The 23157-nt window shown below is 40.0% G+C and overlaps 1 protein-coding gene across 2 annotated transcripts in view; it reads right to left on the reverse strand.

Annotated features, from left to right (window-relative positions):
- The window catches only part of RSRC1 (arginine and serine rich coiled-coil 1), a 342233-nt gene that overhangs the window by 4021 nt on the left and 315055 nt on the right, over window positions 1–23157 (reverse strand). For both annotated transcript variants that reach the window (XM_070406915.1, XM_070406914.1), the window contains exon 8: window positions 2755–2861. In XM_070406915.1, the coding sequence (XP_070263016.1) occupies window positions 2755–2861 (107 nt within the window). The remainder of the gene's footprint in view (window positions 1–2754; window positions 2862–23157) is intronic.

The raw sequence follows: 23157 nt of genomic DNA on the forward strand, positions 1-23157 counted from the left end.
ATGATTAAAAAACCCTCAACATGGCCACTATCAAACATCCGTCTTTGAACAGAACTGCCACCTGGTGGTTCAGTTTGGAAAAAATTGTTTTCAAATTGTACTTCAAGTTAAAGAACAAATTACCCTCTTTTTAAACAGAGGCGGATATCTGCCAGATATAACAATTTAAGGGATGAATAACTGGTAATATTATTATGGACAGCAATCTGAAAACAAGCTGCATCTTGTTCCTGATGTTGATGATATACCGGGAGCTATTAGATTACTCACAAGAGAAACATGATTGCAGAGGGTGAAACTAGTCCAATCGATAAGTGTTGCAGACGACACTGTGTCTAGCATGTCATTAGTAACAGCCACTTTTCTGGTAACGGCTCCCTAGCTTAATTAGTGGAATTAACATTGCTAAAGACTCTACCAATTGAAAGGGTGGATAGTATAGAAAAGCCTTTTTTAGATATAAACTTTATACCAATGAGTGTAGAACTTTCCAGGAGAGAAAGATGTTGAAACTTGGGTCGTGGGTAATTTAGTCCTCAAGAGAGTCTTTGCTATGCATCAGGGATACCCCATCACCTCTCCCATGATCTGGATTAAACAGTACTCAAGATAATTTACCTCCCTTTGCTAAGTAATCTCCTAATAAATAATTCAGCTTCGTGGGCATCCTGAATTCCTACCATATACTGGAGACACAGACATTTTAGAAACTAAAAACAGAATTTCACTTTCTAAACTAAGATTGGTCCTGTTTTATATATAGTCGAATGTGAATTTATTCATTGTTGGCCCATCACTGCTTTTCTGATAATTTTGAAATGCAGTGACTAATAAAAGTCCAGTGTTGTATAGCTAATCCTATTGTACATTCACCAAGGTAAATGCCATCTTCTGAGGCTTTTTAGCATATTCCCCTGTTGGTGCCACTTACTATATTTCAATGCATGCTTTCTTTATATTACAACAGGGAAGGTTCATTGCATTCACAATTACTAGACATTTAATAATAGGAAAAAGAGGCTCTGGAGTTGGACAAATTTGATTTAGATGCTGCTTCTTGTCATTTACTAGCAGTTTGACCATGGTTATAAAATTTGCTGAGCTTCAGCTTCCTTAGCTATAAATAAGGGTTATTGGGATATTAGATAAATTATATATGTTAAATGTCTGCTATTAATGGCAGACATTTAAGTTAAATTTAAAAAGTGGGGCTAGGATACAACATTGTTTCTCATAATTTGCTCAGTGCTTTAATGTTTTCAAATTGCTGTGTTGAAACAAACTGGTCCAAAGCTGATGCCTTTAAACCAGCAAATTTAAAGCTACATAAAGCTCTGAAGTAATTTTTAACTATTTTGCTGGTAATACACTAGGTCAAGGTATAGAAACCATATTACAACAATCTCTGGTCCAACCACAATGGGAATCCTTGTACCTACAATTCCTCTTTAGGAAGCCATCGACAAATATATCCCTCAGTGTTCAGTAAGAGGAGGAGGTGGGGCAGGAGCAGGAGAAGAAGAGTAGTAAACAGCTTTCATTTCTGGAGTCTTCCTGTGTGCCAGGCACTTGGCTAACTGTTCTACGTACAGTATCTTGTTTATCTTTTAAAGACCTCTGCCATGGGTATTATCCCCATTTGAAGATAAGAAAGCCAAGGTTTAATAAGGTTATATAGTTTAAGGATGTAGATAGTAAATAGAATCAGAATGTGTTTCCAAGTCTGTCCGACTCTACATTTTATGCTTTTTGACCACTGCTTCCCAATTGCTAAACCCAAGATGTCTGCAAGTTGGTTTTGCTTTTGGAGGAAAGAAATAAAATTGTTGGTAAAGTATTTTAACTAAATACATTTCTAACGGACTCAACTCACAGTGCTGAATTAATAACATTTCTAGGCTATTTTTGCTTCTCTGTCATACTTATCCAACCTAAATCTAGCATTTCTAGGGTTTCCAGAATTGATTTTATTGCTTTTTATGATCATTGTGAAGGGAAAACTGTTTTAAAAATAGTTGAAACAGAAGATGTGCTTCCTTCACATAGACTTAAAAAGGTTCCTTGTGGAGGCAGAGGCCCCTGCTCCATCTTGGTTCTCTCAGTCATTAGCTTATGTATACATGTAGAATATTTCTGAGTAATTGGTAAGTATACCATGTCTTTGTCAGATGTGTTACTAAAGATTACATGTATTTTCATAGTAAAATGTCTTTTCCTACCAAAGGAACATATATTCCCAAAAGCAGCCTTAATTATGACTGAAAGTACACACAAAATATTCAACAGAAATAAAATGCTAATCAAAGCCCCTTTTACTAGATACCTATCTGGCAAGAGTATAAATATATGTTACTATTTGGGTATAATTTCATTGTTAAAGGCCTTTTCTAACTTTTCTCTAGCAATGCGAATTCAAAAAGTAGATACCAGTATATATGCTTGAAAAGAAAATCATATATGTTCATGAAATGCATATTATTGTTGTAGAACTGTGTTGACATTTTACTTGGTCTTTTCAGTGAATTTTAAAATAAAAATGGCATCAGACACATTTTTACAGTATATTTTTTGACAAATTAAACAAACTGATTCTCACTGGTTCATTCTCTCTCTCTCAATAACATGCTGACACTCTCTCACCCTACTTCATCTATCTATTAGCAGAAGCTCTTACATTTAAGTGAAATCCATTAATAAAGCATCTCTTCAGTTGGAATCTAAAGGTTTATTCATAATACCTGGATGAAAACTTACCTTTTTGACTTCTTTACTTGATCTGAATGTCTGCTGAACAAAAGAATCACTTTCAATGGCTTCAATTTCTTTTACTCTTTTTACTTGTTCTACCAGGGTGGTTTGGTCTAAAAAAAAAGGGGGGGGGGGGAATTGTCAGTGTATTTTTGGCATATAAACTTGTTAACGACACTACACCTAAGCAGAGTTCTTTATTTCTATGAAGTAATTTTAACTCACAAAATTTAACTGGATGAAAAGAAAAATTTAACTGGATGAAAAGCTATAGTAATAGTTAGGCTACAGCAAGAAACCTTTCTTCCCCTATGATCTGAAAGTATAATGTCCCTACATACTAAGACTTTCACCTAAAACCTAAAATACTGCTGAGAAGGCACCGCTATAATGATCTAAGCCAATCTGGGCTAATCTGGTGGGAGAACTTTCAAAAAACAAGTGAAAAAAAATCCTCATTATTTTGAAAATACACATAAAACTAAAATAAGAGCACAATAAATACACCTGTACCCACCATCCAGCTTCTATAATCATTAACTTTCCATTATTCTTAATTAATCTATCCATCACACTTCAGTGTGTATGTGTGTTTTGGTAGACCAGGTGTAAAGTAAATCCCAGATATCATACCATGTGACCACTAAATATTTCAGGAGGCATCTCAGATAAGGCTTAAGAAAAAAAATTAAAAACAGCACCATAACAATACCATCTTCACATCCAACAATATTACCAACTAGAGGCCCTATGCGTGAAATCTGTGTAAGAGTAGGCCTTCACAGCCCCGGCTTAGTCCTAATTTGGACGGTCATTCTGCTGTTCTGTCGATTTGCATGTTACGCTTTTATTACCTACACCAGTGATGACGAACCTTTTGAGCTCGGCATGTCAGCATTTTGAAAAACCCTAACTTAACTCTGGTGCCGTGTCACATATAGAGATTTTTTGATATTTGCAACCATATAAAACAAAGACTTACATTTTGGATATTTATTTTATATATTTAAATGCCATTTAACAAAGAAAAATCAACCAAAAAAATGAGTTCGCGTGTCACCTCTGACACACGTGTCATAGGTTCACCATCACTGATCTACACTAATAAAAGACAAACATGCAAATTGACCGTGCCTTTCGCTATGCCTTAAGCCACGCCCACCAGCCAATCAGAGTGACCATATGCAAATTAACCCAACCAAGATGGCGGCTGGCAGCCACGGAGCTGCAGCGAGCAGGAGGCTTGGTTGCCTCAATGATGGAGAAAGCCAAGCTTCCCACTTGCTGTGGCCTGGCTCTGAGCTCCACTCAAAGCAACAAAGTTTCAATTATAGAAGGTAAATAAACCCCAGATACCTGCTTTCAGCTGGCCGTGGCCACAGAGCTGGAGCGAGCAGGAGGCTTCCCTCACGCCCACCCTGGCTGGCTCTGAGCTCCACTCAAAGCAACAGTTTCAATTACAGAAGGCAAATAAATCCCAGAATATAATTAAAAAAGAAAAAAAAGGAGAGGCTGGGAGCTCCCGTCGCCGGGGGGCTTAGCCAGCCTGAAAATGGCCCTCAGCCCCTCACTCAGACTGGCCAGGCACCCCAGTGGGGACCCCCCACCCTAAAGGGGGTGTGGCCAGCCTGAAAACAGCCACCAGTCCCTCACCCAGGCTGGCCAATCCTCCATTGGGTGAGGGTCCCCACTGAGGAGGGCTTGACCAGCCTGCAAACAACCATCAGTCCCTCACCCAGGCTGGCCAGGCACCCCAGTGGAGACCCTCACCCTGAAGGGGGTGTGACCAGCTGCAAACAGCCATCAGCCCCTCACCCAGGCTGGCCAGGCACCCCAGAGGGACCCCCACCCTGAAGGGGGTGTGACCAGCCTGCAAACAGCCATCAGCCCCTCACCCAGGCTGGCCAGACACCCAAGCGGGACCCCAACCCTGATCTGTGACACCCTCAGGGCAAACCAGCTAGCCCCCACCCATGTACCAGGCCTCTATCCTATATAATAAAAGGGTAATATGCAAACTGACCCTAACAGCAGAACGACTGGGAATGACTGGTCACTATGACACACACTGACCACCAGGGGGCAGACGCTCAATTCAGGAGCTGCCCCCTGGTGGTCAGTGCGTTCCCACAGGGAAAGCTCTGATCAGCCACAAGCCAGGCTGACGGCTGCCAGTACAGCAGTGGTGGTGGGAGCCTCTCCCGCCTCCTCAGCAGCGCTAAGGATGTCCGACTGCAGCTTAGGCCTGCTCCCCGCTGGCAAGTGGACATCCCCCGAGGGCTGCCGGGCTGCCAGAGGGATGTCTGACTGACAGCTTAGGCCCAATCCCCCCAGGGAGTGGGCCTAAGCCAGTAGGTGGACATCCTCCGAGGGGTCCCAGACTGCAAGAGGGCACAGGCCGGGCTGAGGGACCTCCCTGAGTGCACAAATTTTTGTGCACCGGGCCTCTAGTTATAGATAATTCTCTTAATATCATCTTATACAGTCCATGTTTATTTTTCACAAATGTCCCAAAACATGTCTTTTTATAGTTGGCTTGTTTGGAACAGGATCCCAACAAGGTCTACACATTACACTTGGTCAATAAGTATCTTAAATCCCTTTTAATCATTTCCTGTCCACTGTCCTTCCTTTCATTGCCATTTATTTATGGAAGAAAACAGATCATTTATCCTTTAACAATTTCCACATTCTGGGTCTGGCTAATTTTTATTCTCATGGTGTCATTTAACATGTTCCTTTACCCTTTGTAGTTTGTGTAAACCAGTAGTTAGATCTAGATTCAGTTTCAATTTCTTCTGACCAAGAATACATCAAAGGTGGTGCTGTGCAATCCTATTACATCATATCAGGATGCGCTTCTCCCACTTTCAGTGAGGCTAAGATTGAGCAGTGGGTCCAAGGTGTTGTCAGCCTGACCCTTCTGTTATGAAGTTCTTTATGACCTTTCATCGAAAGGTTTTAGCAGATATAAATGTTTGTTGCTTAGATCTATCATTGCACTAGAGGTTGAAACTGGTGATTTCTAATTCTATTATTCTTCCTGCATTTATTAGCTCTAATTCCTCTATAATGAAGAACTTGCCTCATTGACGATTTGGTGATTGTAAAATATAGTCTATACAGGAAAAGGCAGAATGTATTTTCAATTATTTCCCTCTATCAATTTTGGTACAAAGATGACCAATATGAGTTAACATTTGTATTTTTAATGTATTTTAGTCCATGGTAGTTGTTTTCATATTTTAAATTAGTCTACCTCTTCAGGTTGGTTTCTGCATCCTTTCGATATGATCCCTAGTAGTTAAGGTTTGAAAAGATGTTCCAGGCTCATTTAATAGTTTCCATCCAGGACTTGAAATTAGCCATATCTCCAAAGAGCCTGGGCTCCTTTTAGTGAGGAATGGTATTGAGAGAGAATAGCCTGGGCAGCAGGGGTGCTCACTGCGACTGGATTGCCAGCCTTGTCAGTGGGTGGGAGAGGAAATACAAATATTCCCTCTGCTTCTTGAAAGTTCCCATCACTCCACTCCACTTTTACAAAAGATCTACATTAGTACATGCTTTTGTTAACTGAAAAATCTGAAGAGGATTTCACTTTTATGGAAAAGGCAAAAGTGAAAATAACATCCAGCTTTTGTTTTGCAGCGAGAGCCAGAGCCAACACTCCCATCTTTGGAAGAATATATTTTCCCTCATAAAAGCAAGCACTGTTGGAGTATCATGGAAGAGCTAATGGCTCCACATGCTTTAGAATAAAAGCTCCTGTGGATTTTAATTATGCAATGTACTAATTGAGCATGTGAAATGAGAGATTCTTTGCTCAGTGAATTTATTAATATTAACACATCCCATACCAGTGGATAGCATGTTTATTAGTGTTAATATAGCAGAGAAAAATTATCATGTGTACCATTCCACATGATCCAACTTTAATTTGCCAATATGAAAACAATTTGTCTGTATAGGTCTTCATTAGCTCTCTATTATTTCAAAATCACTAATTCCCAAGCGAAGTCAAATATTTCTGACTTCAGGATGTCTCATATGTATCAACTGTTTGACCCTTTGGAATTTTCCTTAACATATTCTCTCATTCAGATTTACAAAGCACATCATTAGTATTAAATGTCAGAGGTGAGCTCACCAACAGTACTTGCTGTATAAAGCTTATAGTGTTCATAGATTTAAATATGGACATACAACCAGCCAGTATGTTTAACAAAATAGCACTGGAGAAATTATAAAGAAAGGAAGGAGAAAGATTAGAGAAAAACAGAACATGATCTCTGGGTTCTTCAGTGATCATCCAGGACTACAGTGACAGGCAGATAGGGGAAAGCCAGTTTGCCTGACTCACAATCTGAAAATAAACCAGCAAAGCTTTTGCCTTTCCATGTGGGAACCATTTTACGGGTGGTATTTAAACTAAAGAGTATGATACTTAAATTAAAGAGTAAAAGTGATATTTAAATGAAAGATTGTGAGATTCATGGGAGATTCACATTTTCAGTCTCATAATAGCTCAGCTCCATGCTGTCTAGAAACAACAGGCACAACAATGTTTACATTGCTTCATACTCAAAATTCTAATATCAATGCCCACAAATGTATGCCTTGAGTCTAACCCTGTCATTTTTGGCAGCAGAATAAAGCACATTGATAATATATACTAAATTATTTTAAATTGAGGTTAAGCTATACATGCCAATTTGTCATTTTAAAATCCCGTGCCAATTTTAAGACTGAGAAAAACGTGAGTGAAAACTAGTTATTGTTTATATACTTGGCATGAATGCCTACCATACAAAGTATCTTGCATTCATCAACCATGAGGTAAACATAAGTGACAAAGTTACTGGGAGAATTAAAATTATAGGATTAAAAAATATTAACGTGGTAAATACGGAGGAAACATCTAGCACTTGATGCTTTTTGATAAACATACCATTGGTAAATATAATGACTTTCATAGGCTGTCTGTAAGATGTCAGTAGAAGGGAGACATACTTCTTAGTAGTAAAATAACAAATAATGGAGTCAGAAAGCTAAGTCACTACAGACTAAAACAATCAATACTAACTCACTGCATGGAAAATCATTTTGTTTCTTTTGTGATGAAAAATCAAAATCAAAAAGCTTATTAGTTACCACTGATGTTATATTATAAAAATTAGGCTCATCTGCTACTTCGTTATATATTTGACAATTTTACATGTTACAACGTTTACAGAATTTTCTTTTAAAATGTTATCAAAAGGTATACACATTTAAAATTAGTAAATCAAGATGACAAAGTCCAATATAAACCTTTTATTTGAAAAGACAAAATTTCAATCTGTATGCCATTTATAGACAATAAACATAAACAGATCTCTAAACTGGCAGCAGTGCTAGGCTGAACACAGCAGATGGCACTATTACCCAAGACGTAATCATGGAATAAAAGAATGGGAGTTTCATGGAAGATATCTCACACATGAAAATCTCATCTTCAACTGACTCCTTCTGAATATTAATATTTTATGAATTTATCCAAAGTTAAAATGCATTTTATGTTACAAAGAGTTTGGGTTGGTTGGCCTCATAGTTATTGAGTTACTTATGCTACTTTACTCTTCTCTTCCAGGAAAAAAAATTTATATACTAATAGCACTGCTACAAATCCATGAATAATACAAAAGGATTTCTTCAGTTTAAACTGACTTAAATTTTCATCAAGAATGCAAATATCCTTGAAATTCCTTTTTAGAGTAAAATATATATACTGAACACAAAACATGCAAGTACTGAAATGTGAGGCATTTTCAAGAATGAAAAAAGCAAACAGTATCAAACTGGCTATTCAATGAATGAATGAATGAATGAATGAATAAATAAAGCTATTCAATAAAATCTATAAACAAATAAAATATACCATAAAACTTACTTGAAATTTTAGTTATTAAAATAATTTCCTATGAGCACAAATTTTAACAGAAGACAGTCACTGCTTTGTCTTTTAAAACAAAGCATACAAAGTACATGTCAGAAATTCATCCAACCTTAACATTTTAAGGTTGTGTTCATAAGTCCCATATCCCTGGTCATAAATTTTCAGAACTGATGTCCACAAATAACTTGAAAGGTGAGAAAACTTCTTCAGTAGAATGTGGCTTCTTTGTTAGTCTTCTGGAAGCTTATGACACAGAACCAAGTTCCATATGTTGATGAGGCTCCTGAAGAATCTCTAACAGCAGCTCCCCTTGGATAGACTCCCAGACAGACGCGTCTTACATTAAACTGCTTTCCATATCAGATTTGGTCACAGGAGTAACTTTAATGTGGACGTACCGGTGAAGAATTTCTGATAGACATTTCAATAAGTGCAAGTGAATTGGGTACCGGGCGAGGCTTTATTAAAAATAAAATCACACTGCCCTAACTGGTTTGGCTCAGTGGATAGAGCGTCGGCCTGCGGACTGAAGGGTCCCAGGTTCGATTCCGGTCAAGGGCATGTACCTAGGTTGCAGGCACATCCCTAGTAGGGGGTGTGCAGGAGGCAGCTGATCGATGTTTCTCTCTCATTCATGTTTCTAACTCTCTAGCCCTCTCCCCTTCTCTCTGTAAAAAATCAATAAAATATATGTAAAAAAAATAAAATCACACTGAACCTCATTTAGCTCCTCTCACCTAGAATGCTCTCAACTTTTCTGAATCCTTCGTCATTTTAGGCCATCCTTTTGGTGATGCTTTCCCTTGCCACCTGTGAGAAAAGGGGTCTCTTCCATAATTCGTTTGGCTTTCCCCATTTGTTGCTTTGCACTGATAGTAATCTCTTCATGAGTGAAAGCTTAATTTCTCCAACTATAGGAGACATACCTTTTTGTGTCAATTTAGGACTTAGTGTCGTATGCTTTACTATTTAGTAAACTGTCAATAAACATTTGTTGAAAAAGTAAAAATTAGAGGAATTAAAGTAACCATTAAAAAAACTTCATGGGGATTGTCAAATATCAGAAGTTTCTTTAACTTACAAAATTAAATGTTTTTGCATAGCAAATATAGTCAATAATAGTGTAATAACTATGTATGGTGCTAGTTGGATCCTGGGAATACAGGGGAACACTGTAAAGTATCTAACTGTCTAACCACTATGCTGTACACCTGAAACTAATACCAAATAATATTGACTATAAACTATAATTGAACAAAATTAAATTTCATTAACTGGTTGGTTAGTTTTAACAGCTATAGGTTTACACTATCTGGGTTAAACCCCATCTCTGCTACTTACTAGCTGTGTGACCTTGGGCAAGTGATTCAAGCTGTGCTGGTCTCTGTTTTCTCCAATGTGGCATGGGGATAATAGCTAAACATCACAGGGTAGTCAAGAGGTTTCCTCCCTCCCTTCCTCCCTTCCTCCCTCCCTCCCTCCCTTCTTCCTTCCCTCCCCCCCCCCTCCCTCTCTTCTTTCAAATATTTGAGCCCATTCAATGTACCAGGCATTGTCAGATATGTTAGGGTTTAGAAACAAGAATTCCTTCTCTTATGAGCTTATATTTTAATCAGGGAGATAAATAATAAACATGTAAATACACAATATATCAAGGAAAATAGAGCAGGGTAGAGGGCTAGAAAGGAGGAAGGGCACTATTTCAGATTGGTCACCAGGGAAGAACTCTCTGACAAGATGATATTATAGCAGAGAGAAGAATCATGTGAAGGAGCAAGTTGTGAAAATCAGGGAGAGGACACCTGTGCTCAGTACAGGGCTAAGGAGCTAATTTAGTAACTGTACCACAGACATGGAAGTTGGCTGAAAAGTTTGCATAGAAACTCAATTGCTGACCATATGGTTTGAAGATGGCAACCTTTTTTCAGCTGGTAGTAACCAGCTTTAGCTCACACTTCTTGCAGCATCACCTGTGGTGTGGCAGCCTTGTGGGAATAATTGGAAGAGGGGCCAGGCCTGTGCGTATCTTTGAGGAGGCACAAAAGGCCCAGGTGGATGTCATCACCCACCAGGACATGGAGTCCATCCTGACTCACTGAATGCTACAGGGTGAGTGGGGAAGCAGTGCTCTGCTGATGCCTGGCCTCCTGGGCTCCAGTGATTCAAGAGATGGGAGGTCCTGTCACTTCCTAATGGATGTCTAGTAACACGAACTACCCAAAATGGTAGTTGTGTGGTAGACATTGTGTTATAAAATAAACATGTTTTAGTTTACTGCCCGTAGGTTGACAGGCACTTTGTTTTGATCATCAGTATTTGGAGTGCCTTTCTAGTGAGTAAGGTCATAGAGGCTAATTTTTCATTTAAATGGCTGTTAAAAAAGCCAGATGAGCTATTCTGGTAGCAGAAGTAACAAAAGTTTACATTTATGGCAGTCTGCTGAGCTAAACACTTCACATGAACTACCTCATTTAACTACCATGAGAGAGAACAATTTTCTTTTTTTAAAAAAAAAATATATTTTATTGATTTTTTACAGAGAGGAGGGAGAAGAATAGAGAGTTAGAAACATCGATGAGAGAAAAACATCGATCAGCTGCCTCCTGCACACCCCCCTCTGGGGATGTGCCCACAACCAAGGTACATGCCCTTGGCCGGAATCGAACCTGGGACCCTTGAGTCTGCAGGCTGACGCTCTATCCACTGAGCCAAACTGGTTAGGGCGAGAGAACAATTTTCAATCCCATTGTACAGATGAGAAACTGAGGCTAAGTAACTTTAGCCAAGGTCACTTGACTAGTTAGCCATATAAATGAGGTCCAATCTCTGAATTGTGATCCAGTCATTATTTCCTGTTGAAATAAATTCTTGACCCACACCTGCTAAACAACAAATTATTTTTTTCCTCCTTCCCATCCATTTACAAGAAATAATAACTGTTCTTGGTTTTGTTCTTATTCTACATTTTAATGCTATTCATTCAGTAAAATGCAATGTAGTTTTATTTGTAGAGGAGATGCCATATAAATTATCTTGGTCTTCTGGTATTATCTTGAGCTAGATTACAGATGTATATTTTCAGAATCTTTCACATTTGAAAAAGTTTTAAAAAAATGTCACATTCCAAAAACCTTTATTAATAAATAAGAAAAATAAAAATTTTAGGAAACCTAGCATTCTTTCACTTAAGCATGAAATCAACCTGAGTAAATTACCACTTCAGAGTTGTTCTGTATCTATTACATAACATTGGTGTTACAAAAATCTAGAATAGTTTTTGAGCAATAATCACTATGTAGTCCAACAACAGAGACTACTGCCTTATGCTTGTTTCAAATGTGATAAACATGGGTAGTCAAATCCACTTCAATAGAGTGATAAGAAATAATCATTCCAACAAAGCTAAAGCTACTGGAAGTTTTCTCATTTTAATAGGATAGAAGAAATATAATTTGAGGTGTACAAGATTAATAGGGAAGAATACAAACTCTGAAGTTGCCATTTGCTGTCCATTTTAATTCTAGAATTCTTATTGACTCTAATTAAAATTCTGTAGATGGAAGCACTGTATGTTTGTAAGGAACTTGCAGTGAATGCTGTCTGCCAGCCATCTCCAAACACCCCATAACCACACACAGCTCGCTTGTCAGGAGAGCTAACACAGACATCGCAGGGCACACCACATTTGTCACTGTGGCTAATATCAGAGATACGCAGCTCTTTTTTCTTAGCACACAAAAGCAAGATATGTAATTCAATGCTCAATTTACCCTTGTCTCGCAGGAGATTTTTCCCCGCTAATTGATAGAAATTAAGCCATTAATCAAGCCACTAGCCATCATTCAAACCAGAGAAGATGAATACAAACTTTCATCATAACCACCTTCCCCATTTTAGTGTTCATTAGCATTAATTTTTAATGCAATTATGCTATTCTTTTACGCTGAGCTCATAAATTACTGCTCTTTTGTTGCTGGCTGGCCTTGTAAAATCCAAACTAATGCTTTGTGCTCTGATCTTAAAGGCAATTACTAGGTTCTTCTATCTTTTATATCTTTGCATCACCAATAACCTTTATATATAACGAACACCCATGAATGACTATGCCTGTTTGTTATTTTAATGCCTTTATATAAATCTCTGAACATGTAAATGTAGTCAAATGTATGTACAACATATATATACACATATAGACATATCACATATATCACAAAATATAAATACTATTATAAATATAGGATCTCACAAATTCATACTGTAATTTATGTTCAAATATAAAGACTTCATTATGGTTTCTTATCATTAAAATGTAATGCATTATTATAACAAAGAAGGGAGAGAAAATAGAAACAGTGGCTGGCTATTATAAACATTTGTAGGGTCAAACAATTACTAAAAATAGAAAGAATGATTATGAAATATCAAAATTCCTTAGTTCTTTACCTAGGGTTATTGTTTTATGTTTAAATCCTTACTTTAAAAAATAACTGTTGAAACCTGAAAATTAATGATATGAAAATGAAGAGTACTAGAAAATAAAAAGAACCATTTATCCAAAAACATGTTTTAAGCACATATAATAACTTCATATTCTTATATTTTGCAAAGTGGATGCATCAGTTTATTAGAGGATAATAATAGAATGCAAAGACAGAATTCCAGAAACAAAAATACTGAACCAAGAGGCAACATCCACTCAGCCCTCCATCCCAGGGAAGGTAGATAAGATGGACTCTCCATAGTCTCCCAAAAGCATTGGTTATGCTCATTCCTGGGTGCAGGGGAGATAAAAATCTACAACTCTCTTCTTGTATTATGCCAGTAATGCTTTAGCATGTGTTTGCAGGTTATGTTCTGGCCTCCCCCTAGCAAGAGAAAGGTTGCATATATGGCATTAAGATTAATGAAATAAAACTGAATGGGGAAATGTCAGTAGCACTGGTGTTGGTGCCAGCCCAGTCACCTTTTGGAGATACACAGCTGTTGCCTACCCCTAACTCTATAGGATAGGGGTAGGGAGTAGAGAGTATATTCAGGAGTTGTGTCCCCCCAAAAAAGGTTTTGAACCATTAACTTATCTACACTAATAAAACAGAAACATGGTAATTAGCATACGACCGCTACCCTTCCCATTGGCTAATCAGCATATCCTTATGCAAATTAACTGTCAGCCAAGATGGCAGCAGGCAGCCATGCACTGAAGCGAGCAGGGAGGCTTGCTTGCTTCAGTGACTGCGGACTCCAACGTTCCCCGCCTAACTTGCCGGCCTCTCAGCTGCAACTCTAAGCAACTATGTACTATGTTGCAAATAAGAAGCTAAACAAAACCCCAGAAACCAGCCGGACTGAAAGCCAGCTGGACTGCAACATTGTATCGATGTTTTCAGCAGCGAGGCCTCAGAGCTAAAGCTGGCCCAGAATAAAAAAAAAAAAAAAGAAAACAAGGAGCGGTTGGGAGCTTCAGTTACTCGCCAGCCGGAAAACAGCCCTCAGCCCCTCACCCAGACTGGCCAGGCACCCCAGTGGGGACCCCCACCCTGATCCAGGACACCCTTCAGGGCAAACCAGCCGGCCCCCACCCATGCACCAGGCCTCTATTCTATATAGTAAAAGAGTAATATGCCTCCCGGCACCGGGATCAGCGGAGCAGCGAGGCTCCCGGCACCGGGATCAGTGTGACAGGGGGCAGCGCCCAAACCCCCTGATCACCCTGCGGCTCTGTGTGTGACAGGGGGCGGGGCCACAACCTCCCTATCCGCCCTGCTCTGTTCGTGACAGGGGAAGGCGCCTCAACCCCCTGATCAGCCTTGCCCTGTGCCTGATAAGGGGGAGCTCCCTAATCCCCTGATCGCCCTGCGGCTCTGTGTTTGACAGGGTGCAGTGCGCCAACCCCCTGATCTGCCCTGTTCTGTGTGTGACAGGGGAAGGCGCCCCAACCCCGCACCCTCCCCACGGGCCCTGCTCTGTGTGTGACAGGGTAGAGCCATAACCTCTCCATCGGCCCTGCCCCGAGTGTGACAGTGGCGGCGCCCCAACCCCCTGATTGGTTCTGCTCTGTGAGTGATAGAGGGTGGCGCCCCAACCCCCCTACACGGGCCTTGCTCTGTGTGTCACAGGGTAGAGCCATAACCTCCCCATTGGCCCTGCCCTGAGTGTGACAGGGTGCAGCGCCCCAACCCCCTGATCCGCCCTGCTCTGTGTGTGACAGGGGGCGGTGCCCCTACTCCCCTATCGGCCCTACTCTGTGAGTGACAGGGTGCAGCGCCCCAACCCCCTGATCCGCCCTGCTCTGTGTGTGACAGGGGGCGGTACCCCTACTCCCCTATCGGCCCTACTCTGTGAGTGACAGGGGGGAGCTCCTCAACCCCCTGATCGGCCCTGCTCTGTGCGTGACAGGGGGGAGCTCCCCAACCCCCTGATCGACCCTGCTCTGTGACAGGGTACGGAGCCCCAACCCCCCTGATGGGCCTTGCTCTGTGAGTGACAGGGGGCAGCGCCCCCCCTTATCGGCCCTGCTCTGTGAGTGACAGGGGGCAGCACCCCAAACCCCTGATCGGCCCTGCTCTGTGCGTGACAGGGGGTGGCGCCGCAACCTCCCCATCGACCCTGCCTTGAGTGTGACAGGGGGCGGTGCCCCAACCCCCCAATCGGCCCTACCCTGAGCGTGACTGAGGGTGGCATCGCAACCTCCCGATCCACCCTGCTCTGTGCATGACGGGGCGGCGCCCCAACTCCCCAATCGGCCCTGCTCTGAGCCTGACCAGGGGCTGCACCTAGGAATTGGATGTGCCCTCTGCCACCCGGGAGCAGGCCTAAGTCAGCAGGTCGTTATCTCCCGAGGGGTCCCAGACTGCGAGAGGGCATAGGCCGGGCTGGGGGACCCCCCTCCCCACCCCTCCGAGTGCACTAATTTTTGTGCACGGGGCCTCTAGTTAAGATATAAAAAAGGTGATGATTGGCTTGCCTTATCTTATGTTTCCTTTCATGGCTAGTTATTAGATTTCATCTTTAATAGGAAGTTATACATGGGTTAGAAACAGTGAGGCTTAATTCTACAGGGACTTGATTCTCTGAACCAAGGGGCTTGTAATGTCAGGATAAGTAGACAGCCTAAACTCAAGTATTTTGTGATCATTCCTTCATTACGTCAGAAGCAAAATAGGCACCTCCACACATGTATTGAATATTTAAGTTGTTGGTATAAAGTTGTGAGTTCTAATAGCTCTTCTTATAAGCATTTTGTGTTTGGGCTCAGGAGCTTAAAAAAGGCAGTCCATGGCTTCACATATTTCCCTGATCATATTGATGAAAATGTTGGGGTTCAGAAACTGAAACTGAAGTTAATTCACCCAACATATATTTAGTGCCTTTTAATGCCAGGTGCTAGACTAGGTGCTAGCGATTTCTGGTGGAAAATTACTTGCTTTTTGTTCTCACAGAGTCCATGGGCAAAATGGAGCTAACTTTTATTTAGAATTTTTACTTGCAGGCAGTTATAAGCTGGTAAGAATAGGGATTTGTTGTGCTTACAAAGTGCTTTTGCACCTGTTATTTCACTAGATTCTGAAACAGAGATGATTTTTGGTAATAAACGATACCCCCATTCTTCAAATCAAATATTTGATACTCTGATAATTTAAGAGATACTATGAGAGGCTGAGTTTGGATATCAAACCAAATCTTTGTACGCTTCCCATTGCACCAGGTGGCTCCTTAGCCTTCGAATCTCTGATAGCCTGTATGATGAATAGTTATGATTTCTTATACTTATTTTAAATGCTTATCAAATTTATACAATTTTGAACTTTAAAAGAGAGCGGGCCAGGGAGAATGGTAGTGGATGATAGAAGATACTAATTTCTCATTCTTAAAAGCAGAGTATAATGTTTGAAGAAACCATTATATATTTCAAATTGTAATTTTAAAAAATTAGCTTTATTGGGGTATTATCTATACTAATATATTAATAAAAGGGTAATATGCAAATTGGTCATGACACCCTCACAGTCATGACCGGATATGCTAATTAGTCACAACCACTATGCAAATTGACCATCACTCCAACACACAAGATGGCTGCCCCCATGTGGTCAAAGAGGCCACCCCCATGTGGCCACATGATGGCCGCCAAAAGATGGCCTGCAGGGGAGGGAAGTTGGGGGCGACCAGGCCTGCAGGGGAGGTCAGTTGGGTGTGACCAGGCCGGCAGGGGAGGGCAGTTGGAGGTGACTGGGCCGGCAGAGGAGGGCAGTTGGGGGTGACCAGGCCGGCAGGGGAAGGCAGTTGGAGGCGACCAGGCCGGCAGAGGAGGGCAGTTGGGGGTGACCAGGCTGGCAGGGGAGGGAAGTTGGGGGTGACCAGGCCGGCAGGGGAGGGCAGTTGGGGGCGATTGGGCCGGCAGCGGAACAGTTAGGCATCAATCAGGCTGGCAGGGGAGTGGTTAGGTGGTGATCAGGTGAGCGGTTGGGAGCCAGCAGTCCTGGATTGTGAGAGGGATGTCTGACTGCCCGTTTAGGCCCGATGGGCAATTGGACATCCCTAGAGGGGTCCCAGATTGGAGAGGGTGCATGCTGGGCTGAGGTACAACCCCCCCATCCCCGTGCACGAATTTCATGCACCGGGCCTCTAGTCCTATATAATAAAAAAGTAATATGCAAATAGACCAAACAGCAGAACAATTAAACAACCAATCAAAGTGTAATATGCTAATGATATGCTATGGCTGCTCAACCGCTCACTATGACATGCACTGACCACCAGGGGGTAGACAGTCAACTAGTCAATCAGCTGCTATGATGTGCACTGACCACCAGGGGGCAAATGCTCTGACATGTTAGGTTAGCTTGCTGCTGGGGTCTGGCCCATCGGGACTGAGCGAGAAGGGCCAGACACGCCCTGGAGCCCTCCTTTAATCCCTCTCCGGCCCAATCATGCACTGGTGGGGTCCCTTGGCCTGGCCTGCACCCTCTTGCTTTCTGGACCCCTTGGGGGATGTCAGAGAGCTGGTTTAAGCCCAATCCTGCAGGCCATGCCCAAGCCTCTCCCAATCAATTGCGGCAGGCACATTGGGGCTGGGATGAGCAAGAACGGCAGGTAGGAGCTGCAGGTGGTGTTGGACTGCAGTTCTCAGCTGGATCCCTGCAGAACACCCAGAGGGACCCCACTCATGCACGAATTCGTGCACTGGGTCTATAGTTTATGTATAACAACAACACTCACTTAAAGGATCGAATTTAATAAATTTTGACATATGTATACAGCATGTCACTAATGCCATGACCCAGATATAGAATATTTCTATTACACCAAAAATTTATTTGTGCCTCTCTGTGGTCAATCTCTATCTCTATACCCTGATCCCAGACAATCACAAATCTGCTTTCTGCCAGTGTGTATTAGTCTGCATTTTCTGGAATTTCATATAAATGGCATACTCTTTCTCATCTGATGTCTTTCACTCAGCATATTTTTGTGATAGCTCCACATTGTTAGGAACATCTACTGTTTGTTCTTTCTATTACTGGTAGAATTTTATTATATGAACTAGAGGCCCAGTGCATGAAATTCGTGCACTGGTAGGGTCCCTAGGCCTGGCCGACGACTAGGGCCGATCAGGGCCTTTTGTCTGCTGGCTGGGGCCTTCCTTCTCCTGGCTGCCAGTTGCTGGCCGGGGCCTTCCTTTGTTCCGCGCTGCCCCCTGGTGGTCAGTGCACATCATAGCGAGCAGTCGAACTCCTGAGGGGACAATTTACATATTCGCCTTTTATTATATAGGAGGATATCCATAATCTGTTTATTCATTCACATTTTGATGGACATTTGAGTTGTTTCTAGTTTCTGGCTTTTGAGAATAAAGTTGCTGTAATATTGATGTATAAGTTTTTGTGTGGATATGTTTTCACTTCTTTTGGGTAAACATGTAATACTGAAATGGCTGGTTATATGGTAGGTTTGCATTTCCCTGATGACTAGAGATACTGAGCATTGGTTAATGTACTATTGACCATTCACTTCTTTTTAAAAATGTGTTCAAATATTTTGTTCATTATTTAATTAGGTTGTCTTATTATTGAATTTTTTGGATATAATGAATATATATCCTTTGGTAATATGTATTGCCAATATTTTCTCCCATTTTGTTACTTGCTTTTTTGTTTTTAATGGTGTCTAACAAAGAGCAAAATCTTTTTAAATTAAAAAAGTCCAACTTATCATTTAAAAAAATGATTTGTGCTTTCTGTGTCTATCAAAGGAATATTTGCGAGCATTATGCTAAGTGAAATAAGCCAGTCAATGAAGGAAAAATACCACATGATCTCACTCATTCATGGATAATAAAGACCATTATAAACTTTTGAACAATAATAGATACAGAGGCAGAGCTGCCTCAAACTGATTGTCAAACTGCAGCGGGAAGGCCAGGGAGGGTTAGGGGGCAGGAGGGAGGGGGGTAAGAGATCAACCGAAGGACTTGTATGCATGCATATAAGCATAACCAATGGACATAAGACACTGGGGGGTAGGGGGGGCCAGGGGATTGTCAAGGGCGGGGAAGAAAAAAAAAGGACACATATGTAATACCCTTTGTAATACTTTAAGCAATAAAAAAAAAAAAAGAAAAAAAAAGAGGAATATTTGCTTACCTCAAGGCTGCAAAGATTTTCTCCTATATTTTCTTCCAGGAGATATAGTTTTAGCCTTTATATTTAGGTCTACAATACATATCAAGCTAATTCCTATGTATAGTGTTAATGTTCATTTTTCCCCATAAGGCTTCCCAGTGTTTTCAGCACCATTTATTGAAAATGGTTTCTTCTTTTCATTGAACTGCCTTGGTAGTTTTTGCTGAATATTAATTGGTTATATATATGAGGGTTGATTTCTTTCTAGTCTGTTCCATTTACCTATATACTATCCTTAGAGTTATCCACAGTTTTGATTACTGTAGTTTATGGTAAGTCTTTAAATCAGAGAGTGTAAATCATCTGACTTTGTTCTTTTAAAAAACTGTGTTGATTATTCTATGTTATTTGAGTTTTTTTAGTAGAAACTTTGCTCCTAACAATGTACATTGAATTTTAGCATTACGATGCAAAAGTATAATACATAATAACATTCAGTTTCAGTGATAAGTTGAAATACAAATGATTACTAAAATTAGATACTCTCCAAATATTAGTTTGTTAAGCACAACACTTAAAATAAGAAAAGAAAACATTGCCAATTGATTAAATCAACTTTAAAAATAGTTTCTGGGACTGACCAAGTTGTAAAAATGTTATTTATCACAAACAAATGCTGCTATCTTAAATTTTATTTCTTCTGGTTTTAAAATAAAAAACTGAGCCACATTCATGCTACTTCATTATGAAATAATGTTTTAAATGACTAAAAAATGTTGATGGCAAGATTTTGTTTTGTTTTTGTCAATGAATGTAGTTTATAAATATAAACTACAGGTGTAACTGATAAAAGGAAAACCAAAAAGGAGAATAAAGAATGACAGACTAATAGAAGAAGCAATTTTTCAGAGATTGTAAAGAACCAAGAATAAGTGTGTGTGTGTGTGTGTGTGTGTGTGTGTATTGATTCTAGAGAGAAGAAGGGGGAAAGAGAGAAACATCGATTGGTTGCCTCCCGCATTCACCCTGAATGGGGATCGAACCCACCACCTTTTGATGCATTGGACGAGGCTCTAACCAACTGAGACACACCGGCCAGGGTGAGTGTATATGTTTAAGAGTCTGAATTACTTGGAGAAATTCTAGCTGCACAGGGAACAGAACTGGGATATGTAGGTCCCAAACCAAATGGATGAATAATCTCTATTCCTCAACCATTATTTAAGAAGCAACGTACATATGTATTCTAACTTGAACTCTGAAATTATAATTTCTACTCTATTTGGTCAATCATTATGCCAAAAATTTCACCTTATTACAGTTTTTCCTTCAAGAAATGTAAATAAGACTCTTGGCTTTTAATCAAGAAAAGCCCTAAAAGCCACAGTATCTATGTTATTAAAGTAGTGTGAGGCTCTGTGTGTTTCTGTATGTTGAAATAGTTGGTCAAGCTGCATCGAGAAATTGATACAATTATTATTTGGTTTAATTTATTGCTGTTAACTTTGCATAGACCTGAAATCTCCTCTATAATGTTATGAAAATTATATGGTAGTCATAGCTATGAGTTATAATGCATAACTACAGTTTTTTCAATTAAAATATTTTGGTGAGATAGCCCAATAATTTGATATTTTAAATTCTACTTTAAAAGAGAGTTGCAAACATTTAAGTTGGAAATCTCACATCATTAATGATCATACCTCTTATAAAAATGGAGAACATTTCCAAATGTTCTAGCCTGTTTCCATTACAGTATGATATCAATAAAACAAATCATACCCAATTCTTAAATTTACCATATTAAACTGAGACATAAGTAGAGACATGATGAGGAGCAGAATATAAACAAAGAAATAAAGGAATTAACAGATAGGAAATGAGATACATAATTTAGCCCATTCCTCTGTGACTTTGAGAGAAATCAGCTTTCAGAACAAAGTAATATTAACCATTCATTTGCTTCTAAGAGTGTTTTTTTTCATGACACAATGCTTTAAGTCGAGAAGTTGCAAAATAATAGGCAATCTAGCTCTATTACAGATAAAGTGACTTAAGATTATTATTCTTAAAATTTAGCTTCATAACTAACTATACTATCATTAGCAAGCCTTACCATTAAATTTCTAACTTCTTAGTTAAGATATGGGATCTACCAAAGTGCAAATATCATCTAAGGATGGAGGAAGCATTTAGCAGCGATGAGCTTATTGTTCCAAAGAAGAGAACAGGGCCATGTAGGACTGATACATTTAGAGAAAGAAAAAAATCCAGGAGATACGGAAGTGATGACAGAAAGATCAGGATTGCGTGGGAAGTAAACCTTGGAAATAGGGTAGGGCAAGGGGTTCTGAAGATGTGAGGAGAGGAGGCAGGACAAAAAAAGGGAAGTGTGATGGTGACAGAACAGTTACAACAGTTCTGAATCTAAGCAGATCTGCCAGTGACAGCCCAGTGTGGGAGGGCAGTGGCTCTAGGGCATCATCTCTACCCACAGGAACATCCTTTCTGACCAATCTACTCTTCACACATTTTAATTCTTATAGATCCACATCAATTACCAATATGTGATTGGTGTTTTAAAGAACTGTGATCTTTGGGAATGGGGAGATGGCAGTGCTAGTGGCAATCATTTTGTAGTATTTCAAAATCTGAGCAGAAAAATCTATAATGGATCTATACAAGTGGAGAAATTTATAAGCCTCTTAAGGTGTATTTGCCAATGTGTAGTACTTGTAACGGAAATAACCAGGAAATATTAGTTATGTTGGATATAAGCAAACTTTGAATAAAAAATGTAAAAAAATATGAATAAAATTCTAATGCATGAACACTTAGATTGACTACAAATATAAATTTCACACACACACACACACACACACACACACACACACACACACACTTCTGGGCCTACTTAAACTCACTTAACAAACCCAAACTGATATCATATAAAAATATTAGTACTAAAAATAAATCTTTGAAAATGAAACCACTGTGAATCCACAGTTAATTTTAAATATTTCAAGTAGAGTTTGTACAGACTGACTCAGGGCTTGGTCCTGGCAGCCAGATGGACAGAGGAGGTCAATGATCCAGAATCAGTGAGACGGCGATTAGACAGCAAAGTAAGTCCCTGGAAGCAATTACTGTCTGACACGTCAGAAAGCCTTTGGACCAAAATTGTCCGAAAATTGATTCGGAAGATAAGTTTCAAATTCTCCCCACTGCCCTTTCTAAAAATCTTATTTAGTAAATACATTCATAAAGCCAGTCACTACCTCCAACAATAATTACTCACTGCAAAAAGTCTTTGTTTCAAAAGTGATGATTGAAGGAAGGTTCTTCTAAAGAAGACAAGTTTACTGACTGCCAGGGAGAACATCTTTATTTCTTTGTGTCTGTCAAGGCTGAGATACTGCAAAGCTGTAAGCTCTACAGGAATCGGATTTGGTTCAAAAGGTTATCAACTATCCTGAAAGTTCTTCTACAAAACAGCAGTGGGCCAACCAGCAGGCATTAGGGAACCAAACATGTGTGACAGTCTAACAAAAACAGTGTTTGGATCATGCTAAGCATTCACAAAGAGATACAGTAGGTATTTGTTGAATGATGGGTTGAATATAGGCTATTGCTGCTAAAGAATACGGCATTCCTTTGTTGGGGAGGGAAACTCCTTGAAGATTCTCTCTTTTTGGGAATATGGCAGATACTTGTTTATTGCCCTCAAGAAATGCGTGAGTACTTAAAAGAACCTTTCACTGTCCTTGGAACTACAAGATGATGAGCTTTATAGGAGCAGGGTTGTATTTCTATTTCTTCTCCAACCCATCATTCAATAGAAGTGACCACTTC

This window comes from Myotis yumanensis, unplaced genomic scaffold, assembly GCF_028538775.1.
Source record: "Myotis yumanensis isolate MYYU_CA2020_CCGP unplaced genomic scaffold, mMyoYum1.0.hap1 SCAF_2, whole genome shotgun sequence".
Taxonomy (NCBI): domain Eukaryota; kingdom Metazoa; phylum Chordata; class Mammalia; order Chiroptera; family Vespertilionidae; genus Myotis; species Myotis yumanensis.